General features: G+C 39.8%; 2 protein-coding genes across 2 annotated transcripts in view; one reads left to right on the top strand and one right to left on the bottom strand.

The window, feature by feature from the left end:
• The window catches only part of LOC137295019 (glutamate receptor ionotropic, kainate 2-like), a 36,526-nt gene extending 30,781 nt beyond the window's left edge, over positions 1 to 5,745 (bottom strand). Inside the window, exons 1-2 of the mRNA XM_067826276.1 lie at positions 5,568 to 5,745; positions 2,297 to 2,382 (exon numbers count right to left, since the gene is read on the bottom strand). The gene's annotated coding sequence lies outside the window, so the exon portion shown is untranslated. The remainder of the gene's footprint in view (positions 1 to 2,296; positions 2,383 to 5,567) is intronic.
• LOC137295226 (glutamate receptor ionotropic, delta-1-like) lies at positions 2,060 to 21,626 on the top strand. The gene is made up of 12 exons (XM_067826545.1): positions 2,060 to 2,078; positions 2,275 to 2,453; positions 6,658 to 6,819; positions 7,815 to 7,886; positions 9,342 to 9,521; positions 10,038 to 10,138; positions 12,179 to 12,266; positions 13,435 to 13,753; positions 16,916 to 17,133; positions 18,161 to 18,300; positions 19,188 to 19,313; positions 20,213 to 21,626. Exons 1-12 carry the CDS (start codon positions 2,060 to 2,062, stop codon positions 20,463 to 20,465), a joined length of 1,857 nt encoding a protein of 618 aa, XP_067682646.1. The 3' UTR covers positions 20,466 to 21,626.
• The last annotated feature ends 261 nt before the right edge of the window (positions 21,627 to 21,887 follow it).

Genomic DNA, 21,887 nt, shown 5'->3' on the forward strand with positions numbered 1-21,887 from the left:
GCATATTCATACTATGATCTGATACTACCCTAGCTGGATTCTGTGTCATGTTTCAAATATCCATAATGCATACAAAATTAATGTACATACTCTAAAATGCACATGCCATATGTGAGCACCCAATTGTTGAATCTGACAATGTGGCAGCATTATAGACAAATAATTGGTATGACGGGTCCATCTTTTACATATGGACTCGTGTATATCCGTGTTAGACGTGGTCTTCTAAAGGGGTTAGCTGACCTGTTGGCATGTCAATGTAGCCAATTGCATGGATCGATGGTCAAACTGTTGACCAATAGGATGCTAAGTTAATACTCTATTATTTACAGGTCCCTGCCATGAAACTGGAATATTGCGCAGCGCACCGTTAAACAACAGACAAACTAACAAAAATAAACTTTTCCATGCGAAAATTATTTCATTTTTGGTGATAGCGTTAACCTCAGAAACAGATATTGAAGATATATTCGCAGCAGGACCTTATACGGCTAGCTGTTCATCAATAAAACATCTTTGTTCTCCATGTACACGATACGCTACCACTACAGTTGACAGCATCCCGTAATACCCAGAAGCATTGGTGACAACTGTTTTATTTGTGAAAGGACAAATGATAAATGTGACAGCAATTGAAGCGGTTCAGCGACTGATTATATAAACACGTGTTGAAATATCCTATTACCCAAGACACTGTCTTGTATCACAAAGTAATAACAATGGTTGAACAATCTCTTTGAAATACATTGGTACCTTCAGTGGCTGGCAAATCTTACGGACACGCACGTAGCTGACCGTAGTGAGGATGAACATAGCAGACCGTGGTAGCTCTTATTTGGCCTTAGTTCGACGTAGGTAGACGTATTTAAGCGTAGTTAAACGTAGATTATGGTATTTATGACCGTACTTTGAACTTCAGTAAACCCATGATTTGACCGTGGATTGACCAAACATTTTCAACAGATTCAAAATATGTCTACGTATTAGGGCCACGGTGAAAAAAATAGGACTTAGTATCTCCTACTTAGGACTTACTATCTCCTACGTAGGACATAGTATCTCCTACGTAGGACTTACTACTTAGTATCTCCTACGTAGGACTTAGTACTTAACATCTCCTACGTAGGACTTACTATCTCCTACGTAGGACTTAATATCACCTACGTAGGACTTAGTATCTCCTACGTAGGACTTAATATCTCCAACGTAGGACTTAATATCTCCTACGTAGGACTTATTATCACCTACGTAGGACTTACTATCTTCTACGTAGGAGTTAGTATCTCCTACGTAGGACTTACTATCTCCTAAGTAGGAGTTATGAATACTATCTTCTACGTAGGACTTACTATCTCCTACGTAGGAGTTAGTAAGTTGTACGTAGGTGATAATAAGTCCTACGTAGGGTATAATAAGTCCTACGTAGGAGATACTATTTCCTATGTAGGAGATAGTAAGTCCTACGTAGGTGATAATAAGTCCTACGTTGGAGATAGTAAGTCCTACGTAGGAGATAGTGACACCAAACAAATTTTTCACCGTGGCCCTAATACGCCGCCGTACACCACCCTACTACTGACGTAGCTTGAACTTAGTTGACCCTCGTCCTCCCTAGTAGTCTATAACTGACCCTACAGTACCGTTATGTTGACCGTGGTACACCGTGGTAACGTGGTGCAACTTCCATCCTGCCCTCTTTACTATAGTGACATTAAGGTGAACTACGTTCAAACCAGTTACGGTCAACAAGCTTCATGATTGTAAGATGTGACCGCGGCTTTATGTCAACAGCAGAGGATATTCCTGTCGATCCCGTCGATAAAAGTGAAAACGTCATCGCCATAGTCAGCGAAAAATATTTGAAATAAAATCTAATTTATGGCTTCGATTCTATCGTTGTCCATCTTGATGGATATTATGTATAGGCTAATCACCCTTACAAGGTACTTTAAATGAATTCTGTGTGGGTTTTATTTACATAACTACCGTAGTGAGGGTAATTAAACAGCTACACCACGAGGGAATGCTTATTTAATACGCATGTAATGTATTAGGCATGATGAAGATGCTCAACATGAGTACAATATATTTTTTAAAGAAATTCTTTTAGAAATAATTGACCAAGAGCGGATAGTCAAGTTATGCTAACCCCCCCCCCCCAAAAAAAAAAAACAAAAAAAAAACAAAAAAAACAAACAAAAAAAAAAAAACACTTTCAAGAACAATGGACAAAACGTTTCCTAGCAGTTTAACACGTGACATTACATTTTCCAGATCATGTTGTAAGGGAACTTACCTCAGGACCTCTTCAAGCACGACTTGCGTTGTACCATGTCGGAAGCGGGAAGGACATCAACGCCATATTGGAGGAGGCTTACAACACTGAGGAAGATGACATCAAGAATATTCTTATAATAGGCAGTCTCCGCATGACCAGGGGCGTGCTTTTAAGTGTAAGGACGTATACTTGATTAGAGTCAGAATCAGAGATGATTAAGCAAATGATTTCACTAGAAGGTTTGTTGTGTCAAATATATTATTAACGATCCCGTGACTGCCTCCCCATACATCTGCCACAAGAAGGGAAGAGATGAATCTTGGTACATATGGTAGTAAGTGTAGAAACGGAACAAAGAAGGATGCTAATTTCTCTAATTGGACAAAGTTTGATGCGTTTTCATCGGAAGTACCTCTACATATGGGGAAGTTGTATATAAAATACGTGTTTTTTGTCAAAGAGGAAATACATTGGCTAAACTGTATGACTCGCTTATAGCTTAATGCACAAGTGATTTTAGCCTAGTGGGCAGATTGCAAAAACACCAGATGAGCCATGAAATTAATCAGCGCACTTTGTCAAAGACATTTGGACAGAGCTTTTTATTAGTCGATAAATTGATGGCTTCTAACGAATTTTAGTGTCTCCAGCATAGGAATAGAGACATAAATGTAGATATATTGTGTTTTATGCCAATGCTTGTACAACTAACCGTCTTGTGGTGATGGAAAATAATTAATTAGTCTATCAATGTCATATTGCAGTTGATGAAACATAATGATAAAACAGTAGGTGACATTTCCCTTATGGGGTAACCATGAGGTTAGAATCGCGACTTCAGAAAGTGGTCAGGCATTGTGGCTTGGGTGATTGTGTGTCATCGTACCAAATCATAATATCAACCAATGAATCAGGCCCATACTCGATTATTTGCATCCCGATGTATCCGTGGCGATTTGAGTTAGAATTGGGCTTGTCCCATGCTTGTCGTAAGAGGAGACAAACGGGAACGGGTGGTTGATTTGATTTGTAAACACTTGTTACAGTAACCCAACTGAAATCGATGTTCGTGATGTCACTTACTAGATGTCTGGTCCAGACTTCATTATATACAGAATGCAGCCATACAGCTTCAAAATTAACACAAACAAAAACGGAAAGTTAAAAAAAGCAAACAAACAAACAAAAAAACAAAAACAAACCCAAACAACAACAACACATACACAATAAAAAATAAATAAATAAGTAAACAAAACAAAACGAACAACAGAGCGAAGTGAACAAGAGATGTAAATAAGGTAGAGCAACACGCAACAAGTACAAACCTACAGTAATAAATGAGATAATGAGTAACATATCAAGTACTAGCTATACATTACAAACTTGTGTTACTGTAGTGTAAGGTTTAATATTAGACTGTGTTTCTCTGCACTATGCATCTGAAGTCTTGACATTTAGTCTGATAGGAACCGACAATATGGATCAGATTGTTTGACTGTACGTCATCGGACCAGAGTATGATGACAAGAGTAACGATCGCTAGATTTTACAGTCAGAAAGGTTACTTTCTGTGCATTTGGATGTTATAATAAGCTTAATGATATTGGAAAATACACGCCTCTATGTTTAGAGTTAGTCATTATACTAGCCGTCTAGAATGAATCAACAACCCCTTCACAGTTTAATTTTGTAATTTTAAAATAGCCGTTGCAAATGGTCGTCATGATTACATCGATTATAGTCAAAGGGTTTGTTTGTGTTGTAAACGTCTATGTCCATATTGAGGATGTAGTTCATGTGCTTTTTATCTGTGAATCATACTCAACTCTATGAGACAAAATATTTTTCTTTGTATGGTGCGAAACCATTCACTGCTAATTGGTATGTTTAATTCGGAACAATAATATTGATATTATCAGGTCTGTTGCTATGTGTTGATATTATGTGTGTGTGTTAGGAAATATTTTAAGTAATAGAAATAAATCTTGCCAAAGGAAATAAATGATTAGTGTATGCATTCCAAGAAAGAGACCTGTGGCTGAACAAAACCTGTCTGTGTATGTCTGTCTGTCGGACAGTACAATGAAGCCGTGTAAAAGGAATAGAATGATGCAGTCGTCATAACAGTGTGACCGAATATTGTTTGTTTCAATCGTTTTCAGAGTGCCATGATACAGTTTGACGTGTCTATAACTGTGATATTAAAATACATTACGAACATTACTGACAGACCGTGTGTCAACATGTGACTATGTGTTCCAGTCCACCCAGCTGCGAATGGGTACCTCGTAAGGATGGGAACACCACATTAACTCGGTCCGCCAAGTGACTGCAAGAGTTGTATGGTCCCTAGGGAATTCATATTAATAATTGTGCCGTTTGAGACTGACATCCAGTGAATGAAGGGAAAACAAAGCGTCTTTAAGCAGTATGTATATATGCTATATGTAATATGCTCTTAAAAAGTAGGGGAACCTGAACTTTCAATTTGGATAGGAAGTATAAACGTTGACAAACGTTTCAAGGACAGACATCTTATGAACGCACCACCAATTCCCTCTATTACCACCCCTAAACAAAGTGCACCTGCACAAGGTAGTAATCCCATACACGTACATTCTTGATTTTGACGGTTTTCGAGAAGAAATATTAATTTTGACGCTGACCTTGCTTCACACATTTGTTAGTGTTTTTTTCTGGTAATTTGTTTTAAAATGAAAGTCGTACACATGCAAATTACATGTCACATACCAATCATCTTTCAAAAGCGACTACGTTGCACGTAGCTATGGTTGTAAGGAAGTGCAAATGGTGATGCACTCTCAAAACGTTCAATATTATCAACATTGACTCCGATAAATCTCCTAAATATTTATAATCGTAAATAATTAAATGAAGTTCCTCTACCTTTTTGAAGAGCATATATATATATATATATATATATATATATATATATATATATATATATATATATATATATATATATATATATATATATATATATATATATATATATTAGTCTTTAAATGTCTGGTTCCCAACAGACAGTGGATACGAGTTCTGTGCTAGTGCACCAGGAGTCACCCAAGCAAGTGAAAAAGATCAATAGAAAAATAGTTGAAATCCAAGTTCATGAGAAGACTTTCATCTCAGAAATTAATATTTTAAAAACAATGAATTTAACTGAGCTGTTACGAAGCAGGTCAGTAGACAGAAGCACGTGTACGCAATTGATGCGGAATAAGTAATAATACAGAATAGAGCACAGAATACTGGAAAATAGACATACCTTAGAGTCATCTGCAGAGTGCACCTGTACGTACAACGACATGTTTTGTGTAAAACAAACATATTTAGTATTGTTAACACATTTTAAAACAGGAAGTTTTGCAGAAAGACCATAGTATCCAGAAATATTTGACCCAGCTGACGGCACATATGGTAGGAACCGTTTTAAACTGTAGATGCAGTCAATGATAAGGCCAACTCGTTGTGTTGTTTAGCTGTACGTAAACTGAGAGTTGGAGCATGGCGGGTGACAGGTGGTGATGGCTGCGATCTGGTTTTTCTGCAGTTAGGAGCTGATCAAAGCCATTTGTTTGTTTGCACGATAGATATTGAACGCGAGTCTGTTGTTGTCGGAGGTATTGTTTTTCATAGATACACGAATTGACACTTTTATCAAAATATCATTTTACACCGGACATTTACAGCAGTTATTGAATGTACAGTAACTGAGTGAATTTTACGCCGCATTCAATATTCCACTTACATGACGGCGGTATGTAAATAATGGACCAGACAATCCAGTGATCACCAACTGCATGCATAGTAAGGGAACGTTCATATGACCAATTTGTTTATTCCAAGCCTACATTAGTTGTACTGAGGTGGATTATCAGCTATATTTTAGCTTATACATCCACGCACCGTAAGCGATAACTTTCATAGATCTGAAGGGTGCCATCCATGTTCATTGGGTTAGGTTACATACCCAAAGTTTGGAAATGCAGTATATCATGAATATTCCTCTCCCAACTTAAAAATGAAATTCTGAGTATGAACCGTAATCTTTGAGAACCATCATTTCTCTCAGCGACTTATCAAGGTGAGTGAGCATAATTGAATCCTGCTGTAAACGTAATGACAGCTATCAAGCGGTGTATCGGTGTTAAATGTCCTACAGATTGATCGCATTTATAAAACATGTATGATGATGCTATTGGGCAAGTTTCACACCCAATTCGCAACCTTAAGTATTTATATGGGTTTACGTATTTTATATAAGTAAATATGTCTAATTTGGTTAACATATGCATACATGAATATCGTCAAGTGTCATTAGGTTGTGATATATGTCAGCTTTGGCTTTATTTCAGGCTTCCAGAATGGACGACAGATCTACAGGGGTCATATCTCTGACATCATGGATTGTAGTGTTACCAGCTGCACATCGTCATGTGTTGGAGGACATGGCTCCACGACCCGATAACGTCGTCGTTGTCAGCTATCCGGCAATCGAGGAGACGTCATCATGGAAGGTAGATGTGGACGCTTCATTCAATCCACAGATTTAGGATCATTCCAACAATATCAGCTCGAAAATAATTCAGAACTTCGAATATTCCACAGAATGGTTAAGAACAAGTATTCTGTTGAATCAATTCCTTATTACAGACATTACCATATTATAGACAGACCCGTGAAGATCCGGGTTATAAATGGTCTGCAGCAGCCCATGCTTATCGTAAGAGGCGACTAACGGGATTGAGATGTCAGGCTCGCTGGACTGACTGACACATGCAATCGATACTCATGCTGTTGGCCTCTGGATTACCTGGTGCAGACTTGAATATTTACAGACCGCCGCCATACAGCTGGAATATTGCAGACTGTGGCGTAAAACTACTCTCACTCTCTCACAGAAGTTGACATCCATAAATTCAGTCCCTCGTGGTTACACAGTATTGATGGACACATAATGTCCTGCCTTTAATTTGGTGTCACCCTGGGGCAGAATGCGTTTTCATTCGATGTCATCACGGGTACGTTAACACATGATCATGATAAAATCGGAACTTTACATACATGAACGGATTTTCGTCGCTTTTATTGATGCATTCGTGCGAAAATGCCTGGTGGGGAACAGGATCGAAATGAGCCTCAGATTATGTTTCTTGATTTAGTGGAGTGAGCCTTTCTTCGCATTGTGAGGACATCTTATTAGAGGCTTAGATCTCATTGCGTTTTATACAGTTGGTTCAGTAACTTGCATACTAATGTGTAGGGTCAGTTTGATAGCTTAGTGGTCAATGTGTTCGCTCTTCACGCTGAAGATCCGGGTTTGATTCCCAACATGGATGATGTTGCTGGAACATCGCCACACTCACTCACTCACTCACTCACTCATTTCAGTACTCTAACACATGGTAACATGGTAACACAGGATAACATAGCTTAGAGAAATAATTAAGCCAAATTCAACCCAGCGACTACTGACTGACACAGTCGATTGACTAAACAAACTATTTTTCAGACTTTGTCCTCACTCCCGTGGAACACATTAGAACCATCAAGGCAGAACAACACACCATCCACGTTAAACCAGGTAGAGAGGCTTGCGGTCTGTTTTCCTAACCTCACCGAAATGTAATTAAAACCTGGAAATGCTGGTCTGATAAAGCAGTATTGATTCACACGAATGGCTTATTTATAGCCAGAGTGCTTCGTGCATATGGAGGATAAAATGCAAACAATTAGATTGTTGTTAAGTGAGCTGTCATACAGTGGGTATGCGCGAGATGTTGCAGTTGATGTTGCCGATGTCAGCATAATGAGAGTGATAGCTGGAGGGATATTGGGACAATTATTATTATTAGTGTAGGATATTTATACAGCGCACATATCCAGGCAACTAGTGTTTGGCTCTGAGATATTTTTTCCCTTGATCATTGGATGTCAATATCAACGACCCATGGTATTTTCAGTCTCAACTCCCTTTGGGGTATACAACTCTTGCTGCCTCTAGGCGCGCCGAGTTATCTGAAGGCCGAGGTACCCATCCACAGCTGGGTAGACTGGAACACATAGTCACAGTACTTTGTACTGTTTACCGCAGGGTGTTATGCCCGCACGTATTCATGTGGCCATCATCTGGTCATATACCAACTGATACGTGGCTTCTTTTGAGTGCACAGGCTTGTTTCCGGCATCCTAGGGGCTGTGACAACACGAAGAGTCACGCAAAGCTGACTACAAGGTTTTTACATCCGTTCACAGGTGGACTAGATCCCGACACGTCAACATCGTTGGATCACTAGCCTGACGCCTTAGCCAGCTCGCCCACCACGTACCACAGTTGATCTCTTGTACCAAAGGACATTTTATACACAATAGTACCGGCAACACCAGCACATTTCCATGATCTTTGGGAAACGAGACAACATACCCAGTGCTATGCGTGAATAATTGAAGGGAAATTAGGAAAATGTACACCCAGTATCCAATGATAGTTGTGGGCAAAACAGAGCAACAAATTTGCGTTACCCGCAGATTTCTGAAGGGATGTTAGAACAACAGCTGTCAAATACACAATGATGGTTTCAGGGACAAAAAATCTCCAAACACAGTTATAGTTGTGTGAACGCGAGGAACAAAAGGTCTTGGATACTATAGTTGTAAGGACAAACTAAATATAGTTTTCCAGTACCCAATGATAGTTTAAGAGGCGGTACAATAGATTGCTGTACCATGTTACAGTGTGAACAAAAGCTCGGACCAGCGAGGTCCCGCATGTGTTGCTAAAGTTATGTCTGCTACAAATCCTGTTTTACTCAATTCATTAGTGGTTAGATACTTGATGTGCCTTTGCATTTTGGGGGAGACAAGGTACCCTCATCTTTTAGGAACATGTAAACCTCTAAACCTCTAAACTTCACTGGTATGTATGCATGTGTTCATGAATGCAACCTTGCGGAATTTACTCTGCATTGGAAGAAAAATGTTGAAGTGTCATGTTATTGTTATCTTGCATCTAGTCACGTACCATGGTCCCATATTCCAGAACACAACATGCCGTCCCTGGAATGGAATGATACACACGCTGCTTTACAAGGGAAAACGTAGGGAACTGAGTCTGGTTGGCCAGTACGATCTACTGGGGGACGTCCATATAACTGAGGAGTTGTTTCCCAACCTGAAGTTGGGTTTTAATGGACGATTATTGACAGTGTCAACGAAGGAGGTAGTTAGTGTTTCTTAACATTAAACCTGTGTGTATGTATGTATGTATGTATGTATGTATGTATGTATGTATGTATGTATGTATGTATGTATGTATGTATGTATGTATGTATGTATGTATGTATGTATGCATGCATGAATGTATGTATGTCTGTGTGTGTGTATGTATGTATGTAGGTAGGTGTGTGTGTGTGTATTTGCATGTGTGTATTTGTGTGTGTAGATGGATGTATGCATATATGCATACGTGCGTATGTGAGAACTGCATCATTCTGATGATGATGTTCCTCCAAGACTAAGCTGATAAAACATGATTTTACTATGAAGCTATACAAAGTGACATATTGTTCTATTGATAAGTGATGCATGTTTGTCAATGTAAGTACGAATGTTAGCATGCTTTACTACCGACGGAGCACCGAATGTATAGCACGCACTGACTGCTTCTCTTACAACCACCGATATGTATCCATTAGTCTTGTTTAAGTGTTAGTAACTGAATATACTTTTGTTGCAGTACGCGCCGTATGTGTCCATACAACGAAATGGATCCGTTGTCAAATTCGACGGTCTGTGCGTCGATCTGCTTTCGAATGTTGCTAAAGCCCTAAATTTTACGTAAGTAAAAAATTACAACAATATATCCTCCACAAAAATAATTAGGGATATGTGTAAATTTTGAAATTATGAATAATGATCTATTTATTCATTGATACACTGATGAAACATCAATCATAAAATACCAATATCCTTAACTTATTTGGTCTAGTACATAAAGGATGCTTTATCTACTATACCACTATTAGCATGATAAAAACATTTCTTTTACGTATCCAATTTCGCGTTAGTCCGCGTTGCTTGGCGTTGCTTCACCTTGCTTCGCTTTTGACGTCACCGCTGCCGTCACGTTTCGTTCGTTTAACGGCGATGCTGTTGGTGTTAATAACGTGGATGACACTCACTTAGCCCGTCTTTGACAATTTCGTCACTTGGGTACAACATGTAAAGGTCATATGTGACGTCCTCTCTCGTGATATTGTTCGAACGTTACTGAAAAGGTCTCAAATAGAAATTCTATTGCACTCTGTCACTACTCAGTGACCTAATGTCGATTATCAAGCAATCAACGTACACGCCTAGGTTACATAATGGCTTTACATAATGACATTACAGTTTCCTATCACAATGGATTAATATCCGTCTGCGGTATCAATTACTTATCACAATGTATGTTTACATGTCTGCACTACATTCCCGAAAATTGCACTGGAACACCAACACCAAAATAACAAACCAGACACAAACCGAAAACCAACAGCAACGACAACCAGTGTCGGTTAAGATCAACAGCCAAGACTGGTTAGAATCATGTTAGAATAATTGGTCTTCAGCAACCCTGCATGTCGTAAGAGGCGACTGATCGGGTGGTGAGGCTCGCTAACTTGGTTACCACATGTCATCGTATCCCAGTTGCGTGCTTTGATGACCATGATGTTGATCACTTGATTGTCTGGTTCAGACTCAATTATTAACATACCGCCGACATAGAGCAGAAATATATTGCTGAGTGTGGTGTTAAACAGCCAACAAAGATCAACAGTACACATATGCACAAATAGTCGTCACAGATTTCAGCAGATAAAATTGGAGCATCACCTAACGACTTTATCGCCGTCCTGTTTGGTCAGTTGTAATCAATGACCAAACCTAATGATGGTGCACTATTTTCCTGAGTCCATGTGGGTCAAACCCAATACACAAGAAATATTTCTCTGATGGAGTATCACGTAGTTTACATTTGTCCACACAATGTTTGGAGAGAGAATAGAGAGAGAGGTGTGATGGAATGCAACAAAAATATTATTTTGCATAACAATTTACCTTCCACGTACTGTATACATTCATCATCTACTGCTGGAAAAAAGTAACTGTGCTTTTTGTGTTATGTTGCTTGTTAATGCCAAAAGACAATAAAAAGATTTGTGGTGTTTTCCTTATTCACTGACTATTTAGGGGATAATATCGAAATTTGTATGATTTATCACTAGACATCATAACACACCGTTAAAGACACATGGTGTCAAAAGACAGTCGTGAACGTCGGTCTGTTTCATTCCAGTCATGTTCGATAAGGGACAGATTCGGAAAAACAGCTGACCAGGAGAGTTTTGGCCAAATTTACGACAAGTCCAGAACTGACCATTGCTGAATTTTGATAAGAGCTGGACAACATTCCCCAAGCTTTCGTCAATCGCTTATTGTGGTCTACGCATCTTCGTTACCAACCTTGTATCAACGCCAATTGTAGACAAACAGGATTCAGAATTTGTGAACTGACTTTCAGACCACATCGCTTCAAGGGCTGTCGCGATGCCGTGTGTCATACAGATTCTGAAAGAACCACCTTAAATCATGTTATGATATTTTCGCTTTAGAAAATAGCATAACCTTAAGTATTTCACAGTGTTTCTATTCAAGTGGTATCTCACAGACTTTCATGAATGGAAATATAGGTGTAGACCCCAAAGCTTGCACGGAAAACTCGCGCCTTACTATGAAAGTCACACTCGAGTATGTTCCTAAATGTCTCCATGAACCAGTAAACTCACACGTGGTTTAGTAATCAGAGTAGATAATACCTTAACGACGTTTTTACAGGTACCAACTCACAGAGACGCCGGACGGTCAGTGGGGAACCTTTGTGAATGGTTCCTGGAACGGCCTGATCAGGCAACTGCAGTTCAAGGTATGTCAGCTAAAGAGCAGAAAATGACCTCATGTTAGAGATACAATTATCTGTTAATGCTATTTCTGCCGTACTTCATTATGCTGCAGTCAGCTAAGTGGTTCGTATTATGTGTGCCCCATCGTTCAATCTATTACATATCGCCATGGAAACTGTAACAACAAAACATCGTTTCCCGTAGAGATATCAGAAACTGAAGGCATTGTGTCTGGGGTATCAGGATGACAAATTGTGTTAAAATTCTGAGTAACAACCACGCGACATTAAATTACATTAGGCAATAAATGTTTTCATTTGTTGGGACATGATACTGCAATTTACAGCTGATACATACGGGAGACAAACCCAAGGATTGTGAATGGATAATGGTACGAAGGTTTAAAGGTACGTGTACATTATTTGCGTTCGAGGGAATTGACGATCAATGTATTTAACGCTTAGCACAGAGTCTAATTGAAACTGGAGTGCCTTAAATAAATAAATGAATATTATTTCATTTCTGTCACGTCGAGACATCGAGTTATGTAAGAGAAACGGCAAAACGCAATGTTGATGAAATCGAATATAAAACCTACGAAAAGTTTTAAAGGCATCATAATAAAGGAATAAGTGAATCATATCTTAACCAAGGGGCGCAACTCGCTGTAGTGAGCTAGTGAGTGAGTGAGTGAGTGAGTGAGTGAGTTTAGTTTTACACCGCACTTAGCAATATTCCAACTATATGGCGGCGGTCTATAAGTAATCGAGTCTGGACCAGATCAACAACATTAGCATCGATCTGCGCAATTCGGAATCGATGATATGTGTCTACCAAGTCAGCAAGCCTACCACCCGATCCCGTTAATCTCCTCTTACGACAGGCATAGTCGCCTTTTATGGCAAGCCAGGGTTGCTGAAGGTATATTCTACCCCGGGACCTTCACGGGTCTCAACTCGCAGTATACGTGCCATGTGACAGAATAGAAGGAAACACAGCAGATAATATTTAGTTGACGTGCAAACAAATTACCGACGCATGGGTTGGGTGTAAGAACATTGTTGTTATTTGCACCGATATAACAAAGACAACATTTGCATGTAGGTATCATGCATGTAGAGCTGCATGTAGGTATCCTACGGACTGTACAACTTCACGAAACCATGAGCACATCAAGGTCATTGTTCACAGGAGGTTGACATCGTTCTGGCACCACTAACGGTTCGAGAAGATCGAGAAGAAGTGATGGATTTCACCTACCCGTACTTCTACGATGCTGCAGGTGCCATCTTTAAAAGACCCGGATTGAGGCGTTGGTCGACGTTGCTGAGACCCTTCAAGTGGGAGGTATTGCTGTGTCTCGGGATAGTGGGAGCTGGTGTGACGCTACTTTTACATATCATGGAGAAAGAAAGGAGGAAGTTTTGGGCTGAATGTCAGCAGAGGAATACCGAAAACCGTGTTACGGAAGGCACCATATGGTACATATGGGGAACATTTCTTAAATATGGTATGTATGTATGTAATAGGCTACTTTGGTAGCGTGACCGCATATGCCATTCAAAAAGCTGGGAATATTCCATTTTGTGACCATATCACTAGCCAATGCCAATGCTTATGAGAACAATGGCATAGACCCATAACATTTCCAAAGGAATGGTATACATTTTCTCATTTCCCCTTAATTTCTCTTTATCGCCTGTTTGTTCATTGACTTCCTCATTTGCTTTTATCAATCTTGTAAATCCGATATCACCTAATTAACACTGAGTGCGTTAATTTACTGGCGAGTGGCTTTACACAACTGCTTCATACCCAAGGATGACCTCAAGAGCTCATTCTGTGGTAATGTCTAACAAAAGAGATGTTCCGTTTGTTAGGTTCTTTGGCTACTGAGTGACTGAGTTTTGTTTTACGCCGCTTTTAGCAATATTCCAGCAATATCACGACGGGCGATTGTACCCGGATAACCTGGTTCGTAAACACGTCAATCAGCTTCCCACTCATGACACCGTCGTGACTCTTCCGGTATCACTGGTGCCACCTCACCGGAAATTTCCTATGCCATAAATTATTAACACTGATATTTACGTTTGTGCATTGGGGATGTCCTGAGAGTGATTTTCTATTTCCAGATGAAGCAGCTTATTTTGTTGTCGACCCGTGAATGTCCCGGGGTAGAATAAGCCTTCAGCAACGCATGCTTGCCATAAAAGGCGACTAACGGGATCAGGTGGTCAGACTCGCTGACACATGTCATAGGTTCCCAATTGCGCAAACCGATGCTCATGTTGTTGATCACGGGATTGTCTGGTCCACACTCGATAATTTACAGACCGCCGCCATATAGCTAGAAGTATTGCTAAGTGCGACATAAAACTCACTCACTCACTCACTCATTCAATATGTTGTCAGATTCCAGAATAGCGCCTGTTACCCAATTTAAATGATTGCACCAACCGCACGATCGTTGAAGTCATATAGAGATTTTTGTTGATCAAAATAACCATCAGTCGGCTGCAAGATTAACATAGTACAGCGAGCAACTTTAGTTTTACGCCACAATATTCCAGCTATATGGATCAGACAATCCACTGATCAACAGCATGAGCATCAATGCATGCATTTGTAATACAATGGCATGTGTCAGCCAAGTCAGCAAATCTGAACACCCGATCGCATTAGTAACCTCTCACGACAAGTTTGGGTTGTTGAAGATCAAATCTAACCCGGATCTTCACGGGTTGCAAGATTAACGAGGTTGCAAGGCCCGTTTGCGACCACTAAGCACAGTTGGAAGTCTGTGGGTGAATGCGGTAATCCATGCAAGTCAGAGACGCCGCTGAGTGTTCGGAAAGCAAACTGAAAGTATAACACACTGTACAGCGAAAAGGACTAGATACTTTCAGTTTGCATGGAGTGTCGAGTGTCCTTAATACCAAAACGTCAGCCTCATGTTACACAAACTGAAGTCACGTCAAACGAATGCATCAAACTGCGTGCCTTGTGTATTTAAATGCTCAGTGGAGGTGTTTAATCTCATTCATCCCTATTAATCGGACACATGCCTGGTGGGCAAATATTGCTGTCTGGTAATGGATATGTGGGCATTATCAACAAGCCGCCGCCGTCTGTATTGTCCTTCACTCAGTCGTATTATGTAACATTAAGAGGCCTTCCCGATAGTATTCGATCCCCCACATGGATGTGATATTAATGTGTGATGCCTATTTCCGGTGTCCCCAGGTAATATTGCTGGAATATTGCTAAAGTGGCGAATAACTAAACTTCCTCCCTCACTTCCTGATAGTTCAAATCTTCGTAGGGCGGTGGGGTAGCCTTGTGGTTAAAGCGTTCGTCCGTCAAGCTTAAGACAGAGGTTCGTTTCCCCATATGGTTACCGTGTGCGAAGCCCAAGACTGATGTATCCCCGGATTCTGCAATTTGCTGAAAGTGGCGTAACAAATGAAAACATCGATTACACAACAATCTCATTTCCTGTTGACTGGGTTCGGTGTAACGAGTGAGCCAGGTGCACTGTGAACCTTTTTACGACCTCATCAAACATGAACAGTCTGACGAAACAAGAAATTGGAATTCAGTGTAACCAAAGTAGTTTGCGATGTCTGTTTTCACTTTGATTCGGCTCGAGAGTGTTTTGGTATGACCATACTCCCTTAATACACCATACAATACAAAACAACATCATAAACTTCCTAACAAACTTAACGTCATACCACGTTCAAGATATTGACTTGGAATGTAGTCCATGGCAACACTTACTGACCACAGAAATTTAACGTTTAGCACTTGCAATGTATCATATCATTTTATGAAAAATACGTTGATCGCATTCATGACAATTTAAAAGCTCCTGGCATTACTGACAGTACGAGTTTGTAATTCAACACGATTCGCAGAGAGCCCATTTTCTAAGCATATATCGGTAGCATTTAGCAAATAAACGAAATGCAGCCTATGGACAAAAGTGGTTCTGTTCCATAGTGGTATGTCAATAAAATCTGACTATTCCAAATTATGTTCCAAACACGAGGGCCGACACTCCAACAGTAGTGCAGCGCAATCACTACCTACACACCCAAAGGGAATATTTACACTTAAATAATCAACAGACATTTGCATGTACACTCATGGTCAATACGAACATGCTCCTGATTAAAAGGAGCCATTTAATTTCATTTTCTGAGACACTTTGCATACAAGTTATGGCGAAATGTCTACTTTCATTCCTAATTAGAAATTTACTTTCCAAACGAGAATAAATGTGAGATAAAACAGGCATTAAGCTTCCCTGTGACATAAAGTGGTTTAGTGTTTACTGTCAACATGGACATGTATTTACATTAATTCCATATCATGATAACAGGTATCAATATCATTGAATAAATGGCCTGTTACCCCGAGAATATAATTAACCAATATCCTTTTCAACATAATCCTAGTGATACTGACATTTCCGTCAATGTAACTAGAAATATCCCTTCCAAATTTAAGTAGCATACTGTTAACATTTTTAATCACAGAATAAAATTAAGCAATGTCCTCAAGGTTCTACTACACTAAATCAGAACCACTTCAATCAGCGTATAACTAGATTGTCCCTTTCCAATTCTGAGCAGTATATCAATCAATACAAATTTAATGCTTTCAGGAAGCTACGAACAGCCTGTGACGACCAGTGGCCGCGTCCTCGTGTCATTTCTGTCTCTGTTCTGCATCATTGTATCGGCGGCCTACAGCGGTAACCTCATAGCGTTCCTGTCCATATCTCGGGAGTCCGTGCCTTTCAGAACATCCCAGGAGATGGCTGAGCAGACCGTGTATAGATGGGGGACTGTTAACGGTAGTTTATGGCAGCTACAGATAGCGGTAATTACTCATTATATTCTCATCTCGGCCCAAATATATTGCTGGTTGAGTCCTTTGCGTATATTTTACTTTATGATGGTGGTTTCGCTACGTTCGTATTTAATGGTTTTGGTTTTGGGTCGTTTATATTTATGCTTTGGATTTGCGCTTTCGTATTTTGGGTTGGGTCGTTCATGTATATGTTTTGGGTCATGTTTATGTTTTGGATTTGTCCATTCCCGGTGTTGTCATACAATGAATACTAAAATATGCATAAAAAACCCAACCAACCAAACGAAAAACGAAAAAAAAAAAACCCAACCAAACAAAAAACACCAAAACCAAACCAAAACAAACAAGAACAAAAAATAATAAAAAAATAGAAATAAAAAGTCAAAATAAAATAAAAAGTAAAGTCAATTAAAACATAAAATTAAACAAAAACTAACATACAGCTTGGTAGTTCCACGTTAGTGTCAATTTGATAATTTTATTGTTGAAATGTATATTTCGAGCGAAACAGATTGGAAGAGAAATAATCTTGATGGATGCCTTCTGTGGCGGAATGACTTCTAAACTGCAGAGTAAAGTGCATGTGCTTTCACTCATAAATTTCAAAGTTGATTTGAACTGTACAATTTCAGAATTTCAGAATCTTTTTAAAAAAATGTATTTGTTTGTTTGATATAGAATTTAATCTATCCATAAATATATGTTGTATAGCTCTGCACAGGTGCGTCTATGGAGTGAGTCAGTGAGTTTGGTTTTATGCCCCACTCAGCAATGTTCTAGCTACATGGCGTCGGTCTGTAAATAATGCAGTCTTGACCAAGTAATCCAGTGACAGTTACATACGATGACATGTGTCAACCAAGGTAGCGAGACTGACCACCCGTTATTCGTCTCTTTCGACAATCATGGGTTACTGAAGATCAATTCTAATCCGGATCTTCACGGGGACTCCAGCAACAAATCGTGAGTTGGAACTCACTCCGATCATGTCTGTTGGTTTGTGAGCACCACAGCCAGATGGATTTGTTTGTTTCAGAATTCCAATCAGAGCGATTTTCAGAAACTGTGGCAGGGGATGCGCAGTTTCAGTGAGTCTGACCCGGATGTCCTCGCCCCATCCTCCAGCATCCACAAAAAGAAGGTGGAGGCTGGCAACTATGTGTTCTTCTCCGACAGGTGAGTTTACCATTCTGTGTTCTACTCCGATAGATGCGTGTATCATTATGTGTTCTACTCCGACGGTTGAGTTTAACACTGTGAGTGTATCACTATGCATCGTGTACACTCATCAGAGATATCAAACTCGTAAAATATAACCAGCTAAGCAGATGTATCCTAGGTGCCGACCTAGATAGGCTGTCTGCATTTAAAAACGACGAAGATCCGGATCAGGATTGGAGTTCAGCAGCACATGCTGGTCGAAAAGGGAAAACAAATGGAATTGGGTGGTGAGGCATACTGATTTGGTTGAGACTTCCCTAATGTTCTAGGGCTCCTTTCACAAAGCATCCTTTACTAAGGTTAACCTTTCCTCCCATTCTTTAACATTGCACCTTAGTCCTTATTGAAAGGTGGCCCAGATCGATGCTGGTGACGTTGATCACTGGATTATCTGGTCCCGACTAGATTATTTACATACCACCGCTATATAGTTGGAATATTGCTGAGTGCGGCGTTTAACAACCAACCAAATCCTTTGAAAGCATCCAGAATGGACAAACTGGGGGTACACGACAGACAGTGGGAGGAGCGCGGACAGACAGGCAGACGGTAAGTCAGGAGGGACAAGGAGGGGCGACCACTCACCACCCATACCGTCCCATCTGCCGGCGATACGCCAACATGACGTTGTGCTTTCCCTTGGTAGTGTATGTCTGTTGGCGCTATCTCACATACCCGTACTTCGACTTAAAAAGAACCGAATTCTTTATACTCGAGTTGTTTGATGATTGTCAGGTATGTCACAAGAACTGTTGTAGCAGTTTGTGATTAGCATTTTTTCCACGTTAGCAGAATGTTGTTAGAAGCAGCGTAAAACCAAGTACTTCTCCATCTGATGACAGATCAGTGATGGAGATTTGGGCTCAGGAGAACTGTCAACTTACGCTCCTGGACGAGACATTCAGACAGATCACCTATGGTATGGGTCTCCCCAACAACTCCCCTTATCGTGCCATGTTTTCTAAAGTGTAAGTATACATACATGTGCGCCAACCATGTGACATATGTCTTTTAATATCCATGTGAATCCGTGGTTTAAAAGTATGTATATAATGTAAGCTCATTGTAAATGGGCAAAAGTGCTTCATACACGCCCAATGCATTGGTAATCGTAACGGTTGGTGGTTATATAACAGGCATCTGCAATGGGATGTACTGCATGTAGTATATTCTAAGAAAATTCGCGGTATGTACTACATGTGATATCTTCTAATGAAATTCGCAACATTTCCATTCTCAGATTGCAAACCTATGAAGATCCGGGTTTCGAAATTGATCTTCAGCAAGCCATGCTTGTCGTAAAAGGCGACTAACAGGATCAGGTGGTCAGACTCGTTGACTTCGTTGACACATGTCATCGTATTCCAACAGATCGATGGTCATGTTGTTGATGACTAGAATGTGTGGTCCTGACTCGATTATTTGCAAACCGCCACCATATAGCCGACATGTTGCTGGGGGCGGCATTAGACAACAAACCAACCGAATCTCAGATTGCAATATTCACAGTTAACACGTTTCTTACGTTTATAAATTATAATCAGTATTGGAGGTAGGCATGTCAGCATGCATACATTCGAACCAATGGCCATCTGATTTGACTCCTTGTTTTCGGAGCAGAAAAGCTCCGACAGTACAGTTAGAAGGTGAAGATGATTCATGTAAATTAGTACATATTGAAGATGTCTTTGATGTGTACATTTATATCCTCTAAATGTCCTTAGAGAATGTGTCAGTCCAATTTACTCCCGAGATATTAATGTATAACTGAGCAGATATTACACGCTTGTGAAGATCTTCATTGTCACACATAAATGTAATGTGGAAAGTTATTTAACGTTATGCTGTAATGTTTTTCCGATCAAAGTCTAATGAAGTTCGAAAAGGCTGGCCTCCTCAGTTTGTTAAGACAAAAGTGGTGGCCGGATGCTGTGAATTGTGAAGACAACGTGAAGGTGAAGACCCATGTTATAGAGATAGAAGACTTACAGAGTGCATTTTATGTGCTCCTCATTGGATTTTTCTTGGCATTCCTAATTTTGCTTCTGGAGAATTTTCGTATTCTGGGAAAGAATAAACTATCGTTGCTGAAATTCAACATGAAGCAGAACATGATATAAATCCTTAAGGTGTCTGTATGCCTGTATTACTTATATTTTACACCGTTAAAAATCCCGAAAACCAACCAAGATTTCGGGATGCGGGCGTTTGCCCATGATCGACATGTTACCACCAGGGTATCATATGTGTCACCGACAATGAAACCTTCTAACAAACTGAAGATTTGTTACCGAGAAGAGGAAGTGCAATAATACAAGAATAAGCATCCAGAAAACGGCGTACTTCTGTTCTTTGTGAACACTGCTTAGGCCTAATTTCTTGACCGAATATTACTCATAACAAGAGGCACTAGCTTGTGAAGCATTTTTTTTAGCAATCACTGTGTGTTTTCTGTACTTCTTTATAATTCAGTGTGTCAACAGATAATGACTGAAGAATGTACAAACAGATACCAGATTGCCTTGTCGGTCTAAACATGAAAGATGAGGGTACACATTACTTTGATGAACATGTAATTGACCCGGTTTCATTATTCGTGTTATGATTGTTATTATTCATTATTGTTATGATTTCCTCTGATAGCAGGTAATATTGTATACGGATAAGTTTACACTGGTGTTGTAATTTGAGACAGTGATTTCAATCTCTGTTGGACTGTGGGGTAGCCGAGTGGTTAAAGCGTTGGCTAGTAACGTCAAAGACCAGGGTTCGATTCCCCACATGGGTAATTTCTGTGAAGTCAGTTTCACCTGCCGTGATAATGAAAAAAAACCCCGTAAATCCATACTGATTTGTTTATGGCTCAAATGTGGAACCTTTTCCTGAAGCATCGTAAAATGTCACCTTCAGAACTTTTTCCTGAAGCATCGTAAAATGTCATCTTCAGAACTTTTTCCTGAAGCATCGTAAAATGTCATTTTCAGAACCCTTTCCTGAAGCATCGTAAAATGTTACCTTCATATGTGGATGGAGGAGAGACTTGATCACCTTAAAACGTATTTTATTACTTACGTCATCTTAAGGTAGGAAGGTAGCTTTCAGCGACAAATGTGTAAGAGCGTCTCTTAAACACAACGATGGTATGGTGTTGATTATTTTCACGGAGAAACATGTATTTGGTTCCTGTCATGTTTACGGGCGCAGCTCATTGAACCTAAACACGGGTACAGGCATGTACATATGAAGAATGTAACGGAATCTGATTAAAACACTATTCAAAACTCTTGTATGTGTGTATTATATTCATATAAAAGCAATATAAAAAAGCATAATGAACTGCAAAATTCTGTACTGACGATCCGGGTGAGAATTGCTTTTCGGTCGTAAGAGCCGACTAATGATCAGGCTTGCTGCCTTGGTTGGCACATGTCATCTTAGGGCAGTTGCATAGATGGATGCTCATGCCGTTGATCACTGGATTGGTTAGCCCAGACAGTTTCTTTATAGACCGCTTCCTTATAGCTGGAATATTGCTGCGTGCG

Source organism: Haliotis asinina, chromosome 8 (genome assembly GCF_037392515.1).
Source record: "Haliotis asinina isolate JCU_RB_2024 chromosome 8, JCU_Hal_asi_v2, whole genome shotgun sequence".
In the NCBI taxonomy this organism is placed as follows: domain Eukaryota; kingdom Metazoa; phylum Mollusca; class Gastropoda; order Lepetellida; family Haliotidae; genus Haliotis; species Haliotis asinina.

Bases quoted from the DNA above. Each gene is read 5' to 3' on its own strand.
- LOC137295226 (XM_067826545.1), top strand. The intron at 9,522-10,037 runs GTAGTTAGTGTT...CTTTTGTTGCAG, and splicing joins TGACAGTGTCAACGAAGGAG to TACGCGCCGTATGTGTCCAT. The intron at 10,139-12,178 runs GTAAGTAAAAAA...ACGTTTTTACAG, and splicing joins GCTAAAGCCCTAAATTTTAC to GTACCAACTCACAGAGACGC.